This window comes from Hippocampus guttulatus, chromosome 11 (genome assembly GCF_054856545.1).
Source record: "Hippocampus guttulatus isolate MCC_2025c chromosome 11, RoL_Hgut_1.0, whole genome shotgun sequence".
In the NCBI taxonomy this organism is placed as follows: domain Eukaryota; kingdom Metazoa; phylum Chordata; class Actinopteri; order Syngnathiformes; family Syngnathidae; genus Hippocampus; species Hippocampus guttulatus.
The window spans coordinates 11,323,839-11,339,697 of record NC_141271.1 but is presented as its reverse complement, the minus strand read 5'-3'; the positions used below and the strand labels follow the sequence as shown (position 1 = coordinate 11,339,697).

Below are 15,859 nucleotides of genomic sequence, written 5' to 3'. Positions count from 1 at the left end.
AAAAATGGACACTGCTCCTCAGTAAGCTTTCTTTGCAGAGGACAAAGAATATATGTCTGTGAGTATTGTATTTGTCTGTCTACTGTACATGTTGCTCCTCTGTTCATGTTCACGGTTTTGTTTTGTTTTTTTACCTGTGTAAGGTGTTTTGCATTATTTGTTAGCATTAAACTAACAGACAATGTTTAGGCAATGTATGTGGTTGCTCTTTCTGTCCTCTCTGTCTTTTTTCAATGAGTTTGGCAATTTTGCCTATCATCCGAATCGCTCACGTCCCAAAAAACTTGAAAGTTGTGTCACTTGTATCTCAAGGCACCAATGCCCAATTGAAAACATGTTTGAGGGTGGTGGCAGTCTGGAGCTCATGAATGTATTATTCCAAATGTAATCAATGTCACTGTGGACTTTTGTTTTGAAAGACAACCAAACGCCAGTTGGACCAGTTTCACAGAACAAATAGTAGTGGACCTTGGATGAAGCATTGTACTGTAGTTTTCCTGATGTCATTTGCGTCAGCACTTGATTCACCACCAATCTTTTTAGTGAGTATGCCTCTACATTTTTTCCAGAAACCAATGATCATTACATTCCACCTTATTCCGCACTGTTTCGCCGTTGCAGAAAAAAACCCCCAGAATCAATCGACACAAACGCAGGAGGGCGAGGATAAATGGAAAAAAAAAATCAATGTGGCTTTCAAGTCAAGGTGAGAACGTTCTCACGACAGCTCGTCACTCTGACGTGTAACGTATTGTCTTTCCTAATCACTCTGAAAATAGATGCACATTCTCTCCACGGCATCCACTTACATATGTCAACATTTCGGTCTGTATCAGGTGATGAACATGTGCATGTGCGGTACTGGCAATTCACCCAACCTAAATGTTCAAATAAGTTTCAAACGTGAGTGAGCCACAAACAAATTATCCTCAAGTCAGAGCGCACTGAAAAAATATATATATAAAAACGGTGTTGAATTTACTCAATTTTATTTTGCCAAGTGGTTGCATAAAATAAAATCGTCTGGATCCAGATACTATTTTTTTTTTTTAAGTAGACTATACATCTACTTACAGAATGCACGCAAACTTTACACAGGAAAGCCGGAGCCCAGACTTGAACCCTTGAATCTCTTAGCAGATGCGCCATCTACTCGTGCATCTTGCTTCCTTCAAAGGAATAGTTACTGTTAGATTCTGTCAACAAAATCCAAAACGAGAGAAAAAAATCAGTTTCATTAGTATTTATTGATAAGAAAATAACATAAGCTTCAGAACATAAAACTCAAAACTGTGATATTGGTCGAAACCCAATTTATGTGAATAGTAGTTTCACTTGTGCCTTTTGCTGTGTAACCAACGCGAATGGTATATGATTTTTTTTCCGGGTAAATACAGACATGCAAATTGTTGTATTGTTGAATATTTTAAAACAAATGTTTCAAATAAATCAGGTAGACTGAACATTTGACCAACTGTATTTTACTAATAGGGGGTCCACCCTGTTCATGTTATATATTGAACTCTAACATCATATGCATCACATAAATGTATTCATATTCATCTCTTTAAAATGTGCACTGATCAACCTTTGCAGGGCTCCATAGCACAAAGTCAAGTCAGCTCTAGCCTAGCATAGCCTGGATTCCCGTAACCGCAATCCTCACGACACATTTCACTCCAAAGCTCAAAAAGCAAATGGCATTGTTGAATTCTACCAGAACCTTCTAATGGATGAAGAATGTCTTCCCCTCCAGCCACACTGACACATATCAGCGCTGCTTCATTTCTTTGTAGCTAATGGAGGTCAGAACAAGTCATGTTTTGATTTAAGCCCAAATTTGCAAAGTTGGCAGGTTGAACTGGACTGAAGGAGGTGGTGGTTGTGGTGGGGTGTGAGTCTTTTTCGGAGAGAGAACATCCTTAGTCCTCATTGGCAGGCACGGCATAGGAATGTGCTTGTGTGTAAAATCCTTGATTGTCGAACACGGACCTCTCTGCCCGTACTGGTTGTTAGTGTGTCGGTGTCGTTAAAGTGCACACAAACGCAGCTTTGAAGGACCCAGCGTGATAGGTAAGCCTGCTTTGTCCTTAGGATATGGAGAGTTTTTTCACCTTTGCGTGGTGGGGGGGGGGATCAAGCCAAAGCTTTGGTCAGAGAATGAGGAAGAGCACCTGACGGCTTGATGCATGTGCAAGTGCTCATTTTCATGAGGGGAACTTCTGAATTCTTGCGGTTCACTAACAACATCCTTTATGAGCATTGGGACCACACTGAAAAGAAAATACATCAAGAATGTAAGAATGAAGTTGATTGATTTATTTTTCAAATTATTCCGTCAATAATGTCAATATTTGACAAGCAAATGATGAGGTGTTATAACAGCAGGTTAATGGTACAGTGGAAATCGTCCCTAGGTGTGATTGTGAGTGCGATTGGTTGTTCGTCTTTGTGTGCCCTGCGATTGGCTGGCAACCAGTTCAGGGTATACATACCAAAAAACATTTAGAAGTACAGTGATACTCCTCTACAACGAAACCTACATGGGCGAAAATACCCCCTAGTGTGAAAAGATCTTCATGCATTAACACCATTCCCACTTTCCTGCCGCCCATACAACGAAAAAAAAACCCTATTGCGTTATACGAAATCTTTTTCTCTGCTCTTGCCTCGCGACGAGATTCACTACAACGAAGTCTAATCCAACAGCGACCTCTACTGCTTCGTAGAGGAGGACGAGCGGGACGCAGTAGTCCAGGAAGTATTTGTTATTGTTAGTTTCAGACGCGGCAAGAACGTTGCATTGCTAAAATGGCTACAAAACGGACCTTTGGATGTCAAGCAACTAAGACAAGAAGAGCTCTGATGCTGGAAGAGAGGCTAAAAGTGATCAAAATGAAAGACGGAGGAAGCAAAATAAAAGAAATTATTCAAGAAATTGATGTAAGTGAAAAAGTGAATGCTGATCGTAAATTTCGCTAATTCTTTAGCTTTTTTTTCTTTCTACACTGACTATATGAAGTGTCAAATAAGTGTATGCTCATACTTATGCACTATTGGAATAAAAATAAAGAGTACACATACGTTTGTGTGTCCGTGTACACAATGTGTGTGTGTGTACATCTGAGATCAAATTTGCTACAGTGAAAAAACCCCCGTTGTGAAAAATTTCTTGCTGCAAACATGATTTCGTTGTAGAGGAGTTTCACTGTAACCCCCTCCCCCAAAAAAATAAGTTGGAGGAGTACAATTTGTTTTTTTTTCTTTTCTGCACTGCAAAACTAAAATGATGTGACGGTGAAAGTCGATAAAAGAATGAAGCCTGATTATCAGGAGTATAAAAGCGGAACACTTTGTGATTGTGTAAACGTTTGTTTAAGTTTGTTTAAGAACTACACACTTAAATCTCTTTCACTAGACGTGTTTCATTTGAAACAAATATTGAATGATATGACATTGTTTAAGTTTGCGTTGGAACTTGAACCTTCAAAAATCCGACTCGATTCTTTTAACATTCGCGTTGTTTTGTCGTTTCAGTGTGGCCCGAACACTCCTTTTTACTTTCACCTTGCTTTTGTCCTTCCCGTTTTCCATCATGTGCTGTTCGGTCCACTTGTGCTTGTGCTTGGCACTCTTGTGCTTCATCTTTGTGTCCTGTCTGGTAGAAAGTGGCAGAAATTCATTCCATGCGGGGATTGTGAACAGAAGGTGGAAAGAGGAAAACAAACGAGACAGCCCCCGGGGGTTTGATCGTCCAGGCTCATCGAAGGTAAATCCTCAAGCGCTTACGTCGCGACGCTGACTTCAGACAGTTGTTTCGATCTTTTCGATGATCTCAATCATCGATTTGGAGGGAGAGAGTAAGGAGCTTTCGTCCTGATCCCACAGGCTTCCGGGACTGGAGTTTCCATCCGTGCTCAGCTCGTCGTCCTCCCGCTCGCTCTCGTCCTCGCAGGATTCCATACAGTGCAGGCCGAGCGCGTTGATGCCGGAGTCCTCCGAGCTGGACGGGGACGAGCACTGGTCCATTTTGGAACCCTTGACTTTGTCCAAGGGGGAGGTGTGTTTTTTCTGTTCACTGTGTACGCGCTGGGCCGGCGCCGGCATGGCCTTGGCAGCGGGTTGCGGCTGAGGTGTGGGGGGAGCTGGGGGTTGAGGTGGTTCGGGCAGCGCCGGCGGCAGCGGGCGCTGCACGTAGCACATCTTCCCGTTGATGCGCTTGACCACGTAGTCGTCCACGAAGAGGTCGGCGATGACGCAGTACTTGGGAGACTCCAGGTGAGGAGGCGAGCGGAAGCAGGGCGCCAGCTTGAGGAAGCGCTCGGCCAGGGAGACGGAAAGGTCCATGGTGCTGCTGTACTCCGTGGACGCGGGGGGCACCGCCGTGCTGGGCAGCTGGCACACGTTGGTCATGGGTTGGTACACGTATTTGCCTGGAGGAGGACGAGCGGGACATCAATTAGCCATCTTTGGCAAGACTGTTCACTTGCAACAACACAGTGCCAATTATATCACACTTTAAAAAACAAAACAAAACTGTTGCTGCTGAACCTAACCATTAATTCATTTTTAAAATGCTCAATATATTACAATATCACATATATTATTTTTATGATATTATTAGAAGTAATATTATGAAAACTTGATGCGCTTGAGAAAACAATGTGGGTCACAGGTGTCAAACTCAAGGCCCGGCCGCCACATCATTTTATGTGGCCCGCCAATGCAAATCAAAGATGGCAACTTTCATGATGCTTGCTAAAATCTCTACCAAAAATTCAACTTCTCATTTGAAATAAATAAGAGTGATATTGTAAGCATTTTCTTGTTACTGAACCTCTCTTTACAGTAACTTAAACAATAGGTGAATAAACCGTTATTCTTCATATTCTTTTTGAATATGGTTTTGGTCATAACGGCCCTCGAAGAAAAACTAAAATGTGGCCCGCGACAAAGATGAATCTGACATCCTGGATGTGGGTAGATTTGGAATTAGCACAAAAAAAATAGTCTTGCAAAGTAAATTTGCCTCTCTAATGAAAAAAAAAAATTGAAATGTGTTCATCAATGTAATTTAAACAGAGGGTCCCTTCTAATTAGCATCACAGGTCATTTCAAACTTGTACTCAGTCAGGTGACTGTGTACCACACTAAACACGGGCCAGAGGAAGCACATAGAGTGTGTTCTCAGGAGATTAGAAAGAAAATGATCCTTTGTCGACAAGCATGTTAAAAGTTAAGGCTGTAAGACCATCAAACCAATTAGCTTGATGTTTCTGTGACCACAGGTGCCCCTATATTCAGAAATGTCAGATCCACTGGAGTGTAGCCAACTCAAACTACAACCAAAATTGTTACATTCATCCTGCACTTTTCTGACAGAACCACCTGTGTCATGTTAGAATATTTGCTACAGCAATTGTACTGGATTTCATGATGTGCAAGCAGTCATAACGTTCCGGCTGCTGGATGTACGATATATCCAGGGAATGTTCGCTCCGCTGAAGAAGGTAAATTGCCCTCAGGTGTGAATGCGTCTCTATGGATCTTAGGGCGATAGAAAACGAATGGACGTATAGAAGAGTTTGTGGTGATGCTCGTCAGCCGTGCAGCCGGGAGAGCGCGGGCATTTTGTTTAAGTGGCTCCCAGGAGAGGACCAGACAATGCAAGCTCGTACATCTCTTCCTCTCACGCTGTATGTCGGGTGGATATATAAAGTCTACACACTACTGTTCAAATGTCAGGTTTTTGTTTACTAGTATGGCAGTATGGGAATTTGAGCGATTCTCAGTCTTCCAGGTCGTGGTAATCCGCAAAGGTTGAATTCGAGGCAAACTGGACTTTTCTTTTATGTTGATTTTTTTTTTCTTGTTTTGTGAGAAGGCTACTTGGCCAATTGTGCTACTCGGCTTAGGAAACATTCAAGAAAAAAAAGAAAAAAACGAGGAAGTCTGTGATTGACTGCTTTTAAGGATAAAGTAGTTCACCAGAACAGCAGGTTTACTGAAACTGGGGTATGTTTGGATTTCCGCAGCAGATTAATACACATATGGTTTAGCTTGAGTATTTTTGGTAGGAGCACCGCGTGCAGGCGGGACCGAATCAAAACAGATGACAGCTTTCCTTGTCAGATCGCACACAAGGTAACCTGTGCACTTTATATCCAAATCCGAAATCCAATTCAATGAGGCATTCTGCCCCGGAGGGTTGAAACCGGCAGTTATTGTTGCGTCGCAAATACAACAAAGGATATCGCACAGTGTCACGAGTGCAGCGTGTACTCTTTAACACCCCCTGTGTGTTTTGCACCGACACTCGGCCACGTGAACCATAGAACGAAGGTCTCAGCCCCAACTCAAGAGCCTTTCATCAGGTTTTTAAATGCCAGTGCCTGAAAGCAACACAATCAAAAGAGGTGATGATGAAAGGCATTGTGGGGGATGTAGGAGATGCAAATGAGACCGTTCGGCACATGATAAAAAAGATTACAGCTCCTCATTACAAAAAAAAAAAATCTAATCAGGATGCGGGATGCATAAAAGCTAAGGAGGTGACGTGTTCCCGAGGTAATGAACCTTGTCTGTGGGGAGGAAAAAAGAAAACAAAGCTATGCCAACAAAGAGACGCGAGATAATTACGATATTTATGAGGCAACTAGGATTCAATCCGCATTGTGTGCCTTTATAGGTGGGAAGTACGGGGCGGGAATTCGACAAATTTCTTCATCTGCTCTCTACAAAGCACAGAGAAGCTCCTCTGTGAATTACTCGGGAGCACTCTTCCATCTCCCACAGCCATCCATGTTTGTACTCGCCCGAAAAGAATGCAGCCGGACGGAAAATGTGTGGAGCTCAGATTGTCCTTTTAATATCGGCTTGCTTTGAAAGTGAAAAGAGTAAATGTTAAGCAAAGCAGACTCATACTGACTAAGCCTCCGGGAGAAGAAAGAAATATTTGGCCGGATGATGTCATGTATCGCTTTAAAGCGCTGGCCTGTTGTCGATATATGTTGCAGCTGGGCGGAGACAAAGGGTTCAGATTTCAGCAAAGGGGAAGGTCTCTCATGTGAAACAACGCGTTTCCTGTCTCATGACTCCACGCAGCCCTGCAAGTTAAGCTCATGTCGACAGAATAGACATGCATTGGCAGAATCGTTTCGTCTGTTCATAATGGCTGGGGAGATATCGCGCCCCCCCCCCCCTCCCACCCCAGGCTGAACAAAACAAGGAGCCGTTGTCCCATTTCAACAAAGGGGAAAATATTTTTGCTTGGCTGTTGATGCTCTGCTGATCTGAATGTTTTTTTTTTTGTTTTGTTTTTTTAACAGGAAATAGCAGGAAAAGCATTGGCACGACTTCAAGTAATAACATGAACTGTAGCTTTTGCTTTATGTCCGGCATCTGGACCACTTTGATAAATTAAGACTTAGGGGCTCTCCAGCAGCGAAAATTCGTGCCGCATTAATGGGATGCACCGTGCAATTTCAATATGAAGGCAATAACATATTTTCATGTCATTTGTGTGAAATCCACAAACTTTAGTCAGAGTCTGACTGTACTGCGTTGATCTTTTTGATAGGGGCTGAGGCTTTATACGATGCCGCAGCACAGTGGTGAAATCTGCAAAGATCAATCCAATAAGTCTCCCTTTGGATTGATTCACAATGACCGAATGTGGGGTAACACACACACACACACACACACACACACACACACACACACACACACACACACACACACACACACACACACACACACACACACACACACACACACACACACACACACACACACACACAGAACCAGAATTCTGCTCACAACTACAAACATTACATATATCACAGCTGTCTGCGAAAAACCCTGCATCATCACATGTTTTTTTTTTACATCATTCAATTCCATCCATCCATGCATCAATTTTCTAATCGGCTTGATTAGAAAATCGCGGGCGTGCTGGAGCCCTTCCCAGCTTTTTCCGGGCAGCAGGCGGTGTACACTCTGAATTGGTTGCCAGCCAATCATCACAGGGCAAGCAGACGAACAACCATTTGCGCTCACAATCACACTTCGGGAAAAGTCAAAGTGTTCCATTAACCTGCCATGCATGTCAAAAGCGTAAAATATTTTCCTAGTTGTTGTCCCGTGTATTGAAATGGTACAGCCCAAGTTTGAAGTCAATTGGGCGAACCGTGTGGGACAAGCGGGCAAAAGTATGACCCTATAAATGGGCAAAAATTGTACATTAATTTTTTTTTTTTTAAATGCCGCCAATGTCTTTTTGTATGTCTAAGGGCGCCACACGGGTCTTCCAATTTTCATAGTCGTAAGTTAAACGCACCAGGACAGGGTCCGTCAAACCCCAGAAGAGAGAGCTATGGGCCCATGTTTTTGTACTCGTGTATGGCGATTTTAAAATGTAACATTTTTCGACAGGCCCAATGTGTGTGCAAAGGTTGGTGAGTTTCCATTTGGGTTTAGTTCCTCCAAAATGTGAGTCTTTATGGAGAAGTAGAAGAAGAAAAGGAATTCAGAAGAAAACAATTGCAGCGTTCGATGCTCAGGCCCCAACAATAATTAGAAGAAGAAGAATTTCTACAAAAAACGGAGTTCTTGCAGCATTTGCTGCTCGGATCCTAATAATCAAAATAATAGAATAATTACTAGGAAAACAATAGATTTTTTTCCACTAAATGCTATATTTTGCCATAACTGAAATCATTTCAGGTTATAACGGAATAATCCAGTATACTCACAGACACAGAACATTTTCAGGTCACACGAGATTTATTTTTAAGTAATCACAGTGCCTTACTTTTCATTAAAAAAAAAAGACAAACAAACAAACATTCACTCAATTCTAGGTCAAAGAGACTGATGTCCACATTGTGAGTTCGATAAAGCAGACTGAAAATGCTTCATCGCTTGCAGGCGGCTAGGTATCAAGTCACTTCATGACGCATTGACAAGTTCACGCTATTCAAGTGCACATCTGGGCATTTCAAAAGATCTCCTGAGTTTCACCAAAGTAGAAAAAAATGGGAGATGAAGGAGCTTACTGAGAATCCTGTTCCTCATTAGGATTTTGATTTTCAGTTTAATGAGTAATTACCTTGCCCAGTGATTGTAATCACTTCGCAGAGATGAGGGGGGGGAGAATCCTTTCACATCCGTTGGTTTTATCGGTGCTGTGAGCGACATCTCTCATCAGACATGACATATTGGCGGGGGCACTAAGCACAGCTAATTATGACTAATGAGAGGCTCGGACTGATGTTGTCAGCTGTTGCTGAACGGTCGCGTTCACCTCCATCCAATTCGACTCTACCTCATTTTCTGAGTGTAATGCTCCAGCGAAGAGACAGCTGTGTGCAAATTAGAAGAGCAACAGACACAACCCCCCCTCCCCCCACCCCGCTGTTTACATGAAAAGCGTTTTCACAGAACGAAAAAAAAATACATGAAAAACCTTGCGGTGCCAGTTTACCAAGAACATCCATTCTCAGATGCATGACAATTTCAATATTTTGTGTTTGATCAAGTGCTGAGAAAAGTCTATCCTATTTACTGTACATAGGTTCACCTATTTGTTTGTTTGGAAAGCTTTTTTTTTTTTTTTTTGGTAGAGTGCTTTTCACATCCATGCAGGAAATCTACAGTCCAAGTAGATGATGGCAAAAACGCATCGGAGAGAAGATGGCGCATTTCTCCCTTTTTTCCACTTTGCATTGTTAGACGTCACAGTGAAGCTATTGTATGCAGCTCCACTTTTCTCCCCGGGTGTCCTGATTCCGCCTGATAGCATCATCTAAGCTGGTTTAGTCCGACTATAGTGCATGATTATGACGAGAGATAGAAATCCATTAGGTACATTATGCTATGGTTGGGTGTTTTTATTTTGTGTAGCGGGGAAACGAGCCAAAATGAAATAGTGGCTACAAGGCAGTTTGTGGTAATAGAGCAGCACCATGTAAACAGCCATTGAATAATTGAAAGCAAAAAAGGAGGACAAGACAATGTTTACAAAAGAAAAAAAAATGTACCAGTGAACAGACTTGCGGGGGGAAAAATTCATTACGGGCGTGGCTTCCAATAAACAGGAAAAGGACTTTGAAATCTTCCGTCCTGATCAGAAGATTTCAAATGACAAGGCAAGCACATCCTGGACGTCACAATTCCAAAAGATTACATTGCGTACACTTTAAGCCCTGACTAGCTGCTGCCGAGTATCGTGATTGGGCTTCGTGCTCATCTGTGGATTCCCGGAGTAGCCGGAGATGGGATAAAACGCGGCGTGCCCGAAAAGAAGGACAACCTGTCAGGTTGAAGCTCAGCCACGGTGATTCGTGCGGCGGTGTCAAAGTGTCAGGCCGAGAGTGGAGAAAGAGTCTGAGGAACGAGGGGAGTGAAAATACCCCTGACATTTCTATGTGAGCGAGAAAAAAACGCTGACCTTTAAAACGGGATGCTGCGCCCTGTCAATAAAAGATATCGCGTGACCCCGCTGCTTGTCGAAAAAGATGTCCGAATAACCGAGGTTTGAATTTCTAATGCCAGCTTTCCTCAAAAGACGCCCGGCCCCATTTCATGTTTTTGCCTTGATTTAATAACAGTGGAATCTCAATTTAACACACCTGGGGACCAACGGACAGAAAATCGTGTCCAGTCCACTCCAAATTTTCACGGTCTGTTGGTTCCGGAATTGACCGTAATTCATCCTCAACAGACCGAGAGGGGGGGTCATGTGTTTTGCAGCTCGCCCTGCTCTCTTGTCATAAATAGACTTTACAGTAGACGAGAGCAGACTGAAAACTGCGTCAAAGAGGCAGCCATGTTGGTGGGGGCGAATTTTTCATCGAAAACAAGAACCATTTCGTGAAATCAAGAACGCAAAGTATGATCTCATCAACTCTTCAAGTACGGTCTTGTTAAAAATATATATATATATATATAGTGTGTGTTGTCTCTGCTGAATGTAACCTGTCCTGTGATTCTCTGTGAAGTTGAGCATTTAACCCCCCCCCCCCCCCCCCCCCCACCACAGAATAAACAAATGAGGGAAATTGTATTCAAGTGCAATCCAGTGTCTGCGCCCAGTGAGACTCATTCATGCCTCGCACTTTCCAAACAAGTCAAATGGAGTTTAAGTGTGCTGCAAAGCCTAAAATAGCTCGCGGAAATTCTACTCAAAGAGAGGAACTAAGCACCCATCTCAAGGACTACTTTGGGCTATGTAATGAAAGAGGTTTTGCTTTGTTATTCCGGCATGTGTCTGCAGGGGCACGATGGCGTAGGTGGGACTGACTCAAACTGAAAGGACATGAGAGAATGAGTTGTGGCTAGAAATGGCACAGTCACAACAGTGGTGGACGTAATTTTCTCCAATAAATTTGAAGCAAATATTCACAAGGAACTCTTTCGGAATGGCTGAATTTGTGTTTGACATACTGATCTAATATTAGTTATTCATAAGCACACGTCAGTTATAAATCAGTCAGTCGTGAGGATGGCGGAAAGGTTCCTATTGGTTAAAAAACCACCACAATGCATCGATTCCAGATTCTGTCATGCGTGCAAACACGCATCAAGCGTACTACCCGGTGGGAAAAGGTTACCGGTATTTTGAATCCATCAATCTTTGGACAAAAAGATGTCCTCAATCTGTCAAAAAATGAGGAAACAAAAATGCAAGAGCTGTTATTTCTCAAAATGTGAACATGTTCTAAATAAAACTGAGCGCTGTGCACAAAACGTTTTGGCATCGGGAAAATGCCTAGAAAGCTGGTGAATATGCTACAGCGACAACCATTTCGAATAACTGAATACTTGGCTTAACATTTGACATTTTAACGTTACAAACAGAGCTCAATGAACTGCTTTGCGCAGCAGTGGAACACAAAATGTAACAAATTTAGGAATTGTCATACATTTTGTTCCTCACCCCCATTTGATTGTTTTATATTTTACGGCCTACAAGTGTTTTTCATTTACTGGTTGGATTTACTGCAGTTATGCCAACATCAAAGGGAGTGCTGCGATTTTCTTGAAGGCTCATTTAATCCCACCTGGAGATTTGCGGTGACATCTGCAGGCTTCACTCGTTGCCTTTGTCCTCATCTAATGACTATTCACACTTTTCAATTAAAGCTTCATTTAAAAAAAAAATGCATTCAACTTTGCGACACCAAGTTTTTAAACCACCCACGGTCATGTTAGGTAACTACTGACAGTTGATGTCGGCAAATTAATGGTTTAGAACAACTTTGAGGTGGAGTGATATGTTAAGTTCGATGTTCCAGTCCTGGTACTGTTCATCATCAGTCATGGAATTGCTTGGGCAGAACTAACGTTATTTTTGCAACAGAATTCTGTTTTCTGAGACACATGTATTTATTTGGTGACATGAAGACACCCTTTTTTTTCTGGTGCCAACTGTGAGCTTCTCTCTTTGTAAAACAATCAAGCCCAGGGTCAATTGTTTCATTTGAAAGTCCTTATTGAATTCAACGTGCGCATTTCTCAGCATGATCGCCGAAATGAAAAACGATTGCAATGATTTGTGCATGACATCGCAAGTACAGTGGGAGCCAATCAGGTCTCAACGTGAAATGTGAAACCTGGAACCTTGGGGGGGGGGGGGGGTTAACACTATGCAGTTGAATTCATAATGGAATGGGGGAAGTGGGGGTATCTTTTCACTTCTGCACATACATACACAAAAATGATGAGTGCATTTCTACATCCAAAGTGATTCTGTTACAGATCAAAGCCATTTCAAGAATTCCATTTCTGTGATTGCATTCATGTCACAAGATCCTGCCATTCATTTTCTCTACGGGTTCTTGTAATTTAACAATGCACAGTGTTTATGATGGTGTCCAACTGTAACATCATACTGACGTTCCTCATATTTGCCTTATCTTGTTGAGAGACACGAGAGGCTCACAACAAACGAAATGAGGCGCTGTTTATATCCAGGCGAGTACATCCTTGTTTTCTGCATCGCGCATGCCTCCACGGTTGAGGTTCCCTTGAGCCAGGCACTAATTAAGTCAGCCGACATGCTGCGGTGTGGCACTACTGCACGTTGTCATAGTGACGGGAAAAAGCATGTAAAATGGAGGTTTTTGGTTAACATCCCTGTCAACTACAACCACAATAACAGACTATGTCTCACGTTTGTAAAACTAACGATGACTATAATTAAGTGAGAAGTCCTCTGTTTTAATCTTTGTCAGTTAATATCATGCATGAGCTTTCGGGGTTCATTTTAAATTTTTTTTTTTTTGGTTAGTTTTTTGCAACAACAGTTAGTGAGCAATTTTTTGAAAAATGTGGTCAAGCGCTTTCTTGCAGCTGTTAGTTGCCACTCTCAGAAGTTTACTGTAAGACTAAACATAAAACAAAATCAAATTACACTTTTTTTTTCTCAAAACACACCACAAAGTTTAGCCTTATGAAAGTCCTTTAGCTTAATGCCAACGAACATCGCAGGACACCAGGGACAGGCTAACAAAACAATACACATAAGCATTTATTATATATACTAAAGTAGTCTTTGGTTTTAACTTTTTAAGACATGCTGATGACCCCGAGTTCCTTCAACTTTTTGTTAGAATTTTAAAACAAAGATATCTACTGTCTAGGATTAAAAACGACCACTACATTTTGCAAATCTGAAGTTATTCATGAAACATAAAAAAATAATAACGCTAATATTTTCCCTTTGACTGAAAATGAATATTGGCTCCTAGTATAGGTTACTGGCTTCCCCTCCTTAACTAAGCCTGCATCTGCTGAGCGGCGAAGGATTGCAAGTGTTTACATCCATAGCAAATGTTTGTTTGGGGTTTTTTTTTGTTCGGGTTCAGTAAAGGTTGTAAAGACATTCAACATACGACTTTCTTGTTGCAAAGAAATTTTGAACTTGCTCAAAATTTGACGGCAAAAAAAATAACAGTGTGCAACATTAAAATTGCTTGCGAATGTCTGGCGAACGTCTTTGCGACCTTGAACGAACCCTGACCAAAAAACAAACAAACGAACAAACACATTCGTTACGTGGGCAAATCTTCGCCGCCCAGTGAGATGCGCCTTAATAATCGATAGCACTCTATATATTAAACTACCTCCGAGTAACCAAGGCGCACACACCCGAGGGGACCATTTAAAAAGCATAAAATGATGATGATGGAAACACTGTTCAATTCATCACATTTTTCATAGTTGTTATATGTATGCTTTTATGAAATACAAAACTTAAAGAGTACTATTTTGGTCATTTTACAAAGCGTTGCAACATTTTGGGGAGGAGGCGTTGTAAAAAAAATTTTTTTGGGGGGGGGGGCAGATTGTTGACGTTTCGATAAAACGAGATTCTTTCAAAACAAGACAAAATGAGGCCATGAACAACTCACAGTGGCACCATCCCAGGTGGCAGCACCAATGCAGCTTGAAGCACTTTCCGTGGCTGTGCGTGGCGCAGATGGAGAGTCCGTCACACGGGAGGAAGTCTGGTCTCCCCGCGCAGCTTTTGGCCAAATTCTGCGCCTCGTCCAACTTCTCACTCTTCGGACACTTTGGAGCACCGGAAGCGGCCATAACAGCATCGCCCGAACTTCACTTCCACGCCGACTCCCCCTCCGAAAAAATATCAAAAACGCAACACTTTTGGGGAGAACAACTACAACATGACAGCAACCGAGCGCCGCCGCGGTGGGCGGGCGAGCTCCAAGTAGGAAGCCTGCCCGGGGTGGAGGCTCCGACGGCGAATCGCTGGGCAGGAATACCGTTCGCCGTCACTTAAAAGGCGGCGGGCGACCTCTTTCGTGAAAAAAAGTGCGTGAAGCTCGACGAGCCGGGGCCGTTCTTGTCCTCAAAGGCTCTCGCGGTGGCTTTCCACAGCTCTCCCCATCGTGGCATCCAGCCCACGGGAGGCTCCTGTGTGTGCGTGCGTGAGCTCCTCACTCACACCATCTCAACTTCACCACACGGCGGGAGGAGTCGGAAGACACGAAGCCAGTTGCCCACTCGTGAAGAAAAAAAAACGAGAAAGGTACCCTCCTACACGTTCAGCAGCTTACACAACGAACACATTCGTTGAAGAAGACTGAATAGTCGCGTAATATGAAATAGTAAGATACTCTAGTTCCGGTTGCGGAAGCTGTGGCCGCTAGGTGACAGCACCCTCATCTGCTACTCCTCCAAGGTGGGCGTGGGATCGCAATCGCACTGATTTATACAAAAGGAGTTCCTGCCCACCTGAGTCAGCACAAACATCGGACTGCTGTTACTCTTTCCATAATTAGCAGATGGGACGATAGATTGTAATTACTGCTCTGAGCTGGAGTTAAATGAGTTTTCAAATCCAGTAGAACAGCACGATGGATCGCGGTGAACAGGGGCGGAGCAATAGAATTTGGGCCCCTCCCTATAAATAATAACCGGGGGCGTCGACAATTGAATTGAATAACATGACCCCCCCCCCCCCCCTTTAAGTTTTCCCTTGTGGAAGCAACACTCATCATCAAACCAACCATTTGTCAACGTGCAGATCCATGTTTGTGGTGCATGCAGCAGACATCATCAAACACAAAAAAATGTGCTTGTGATGCTTAATAGGCAGATGACAAAGTATTTTCTTGGTTTTTATGAGTGAAACCGTTTCCTGTATTGTATCTTATTCGATGGAGCAGGTGTTAAAACTGGAATATGGCATCAGATGTACATTCAAGTGATTTATCATGAAAAAGAAATGCAGTTGGTTATCTCAGTGCAGGGAATCTGGGAAATGGTTACGCATGTTGAGTGGCTCACGCAATTCAAGATTAATCTGCGAATTGTACCCTGGAGGTTATTACAG

At 42.8% G+C, this 15,859-nt stretch overlaps 1 protein-coding gene across 1 annotated transcript; it reads right to left on the bottom strand.

Annotated features, from left to right (window-relative positions):
* Positions 1-1,228: 1,228 nt before the first annotated feature.
* LOC147198063 (UPF0524 protein C3orf70 homolog B) lies at positions 1,229-15,082 on the bottom strand. Its single transcript, XM_086124137.1, has 2 exons — positions 14,415-15,082; positions 1,229-4,433 (listed from the first exon to the last, which is right to left on the bottom strand). The coding sequence occupies exons 1-2, from the start codon at positions 14,596-14,598 to the stop codon at positions 3,805-3,807; spliced, it is 813 nt and encodes a 270-aa protein (XP_085980263.1). The 5' UTR covers positions 14,599-15,082; the 3' UTR covers positions 1,229-3,804.
* Positions 15,083-15,859: the final 777 nt, after the last annotated feature.

What these genes read in the sequence shown, in the direction of transcription:
- LOC147198063 (XM_086124137.1), bottom strand. Translation starts at nt 14,598, where the DNA reads ATGGCCGCTTCCGGTGCTCCAAAGTGTCCGAAGAGTGAGAAGTTGGAC. An exon ending in CCACCTGGGATGGTGCCACT is followed by an intron (nt 4,434 to 14,414) that starts GTGAGTTGTTCA and finishes GTCCTCCTCCAG; the next exon opens with GCAAATACGTGTACCAACCC.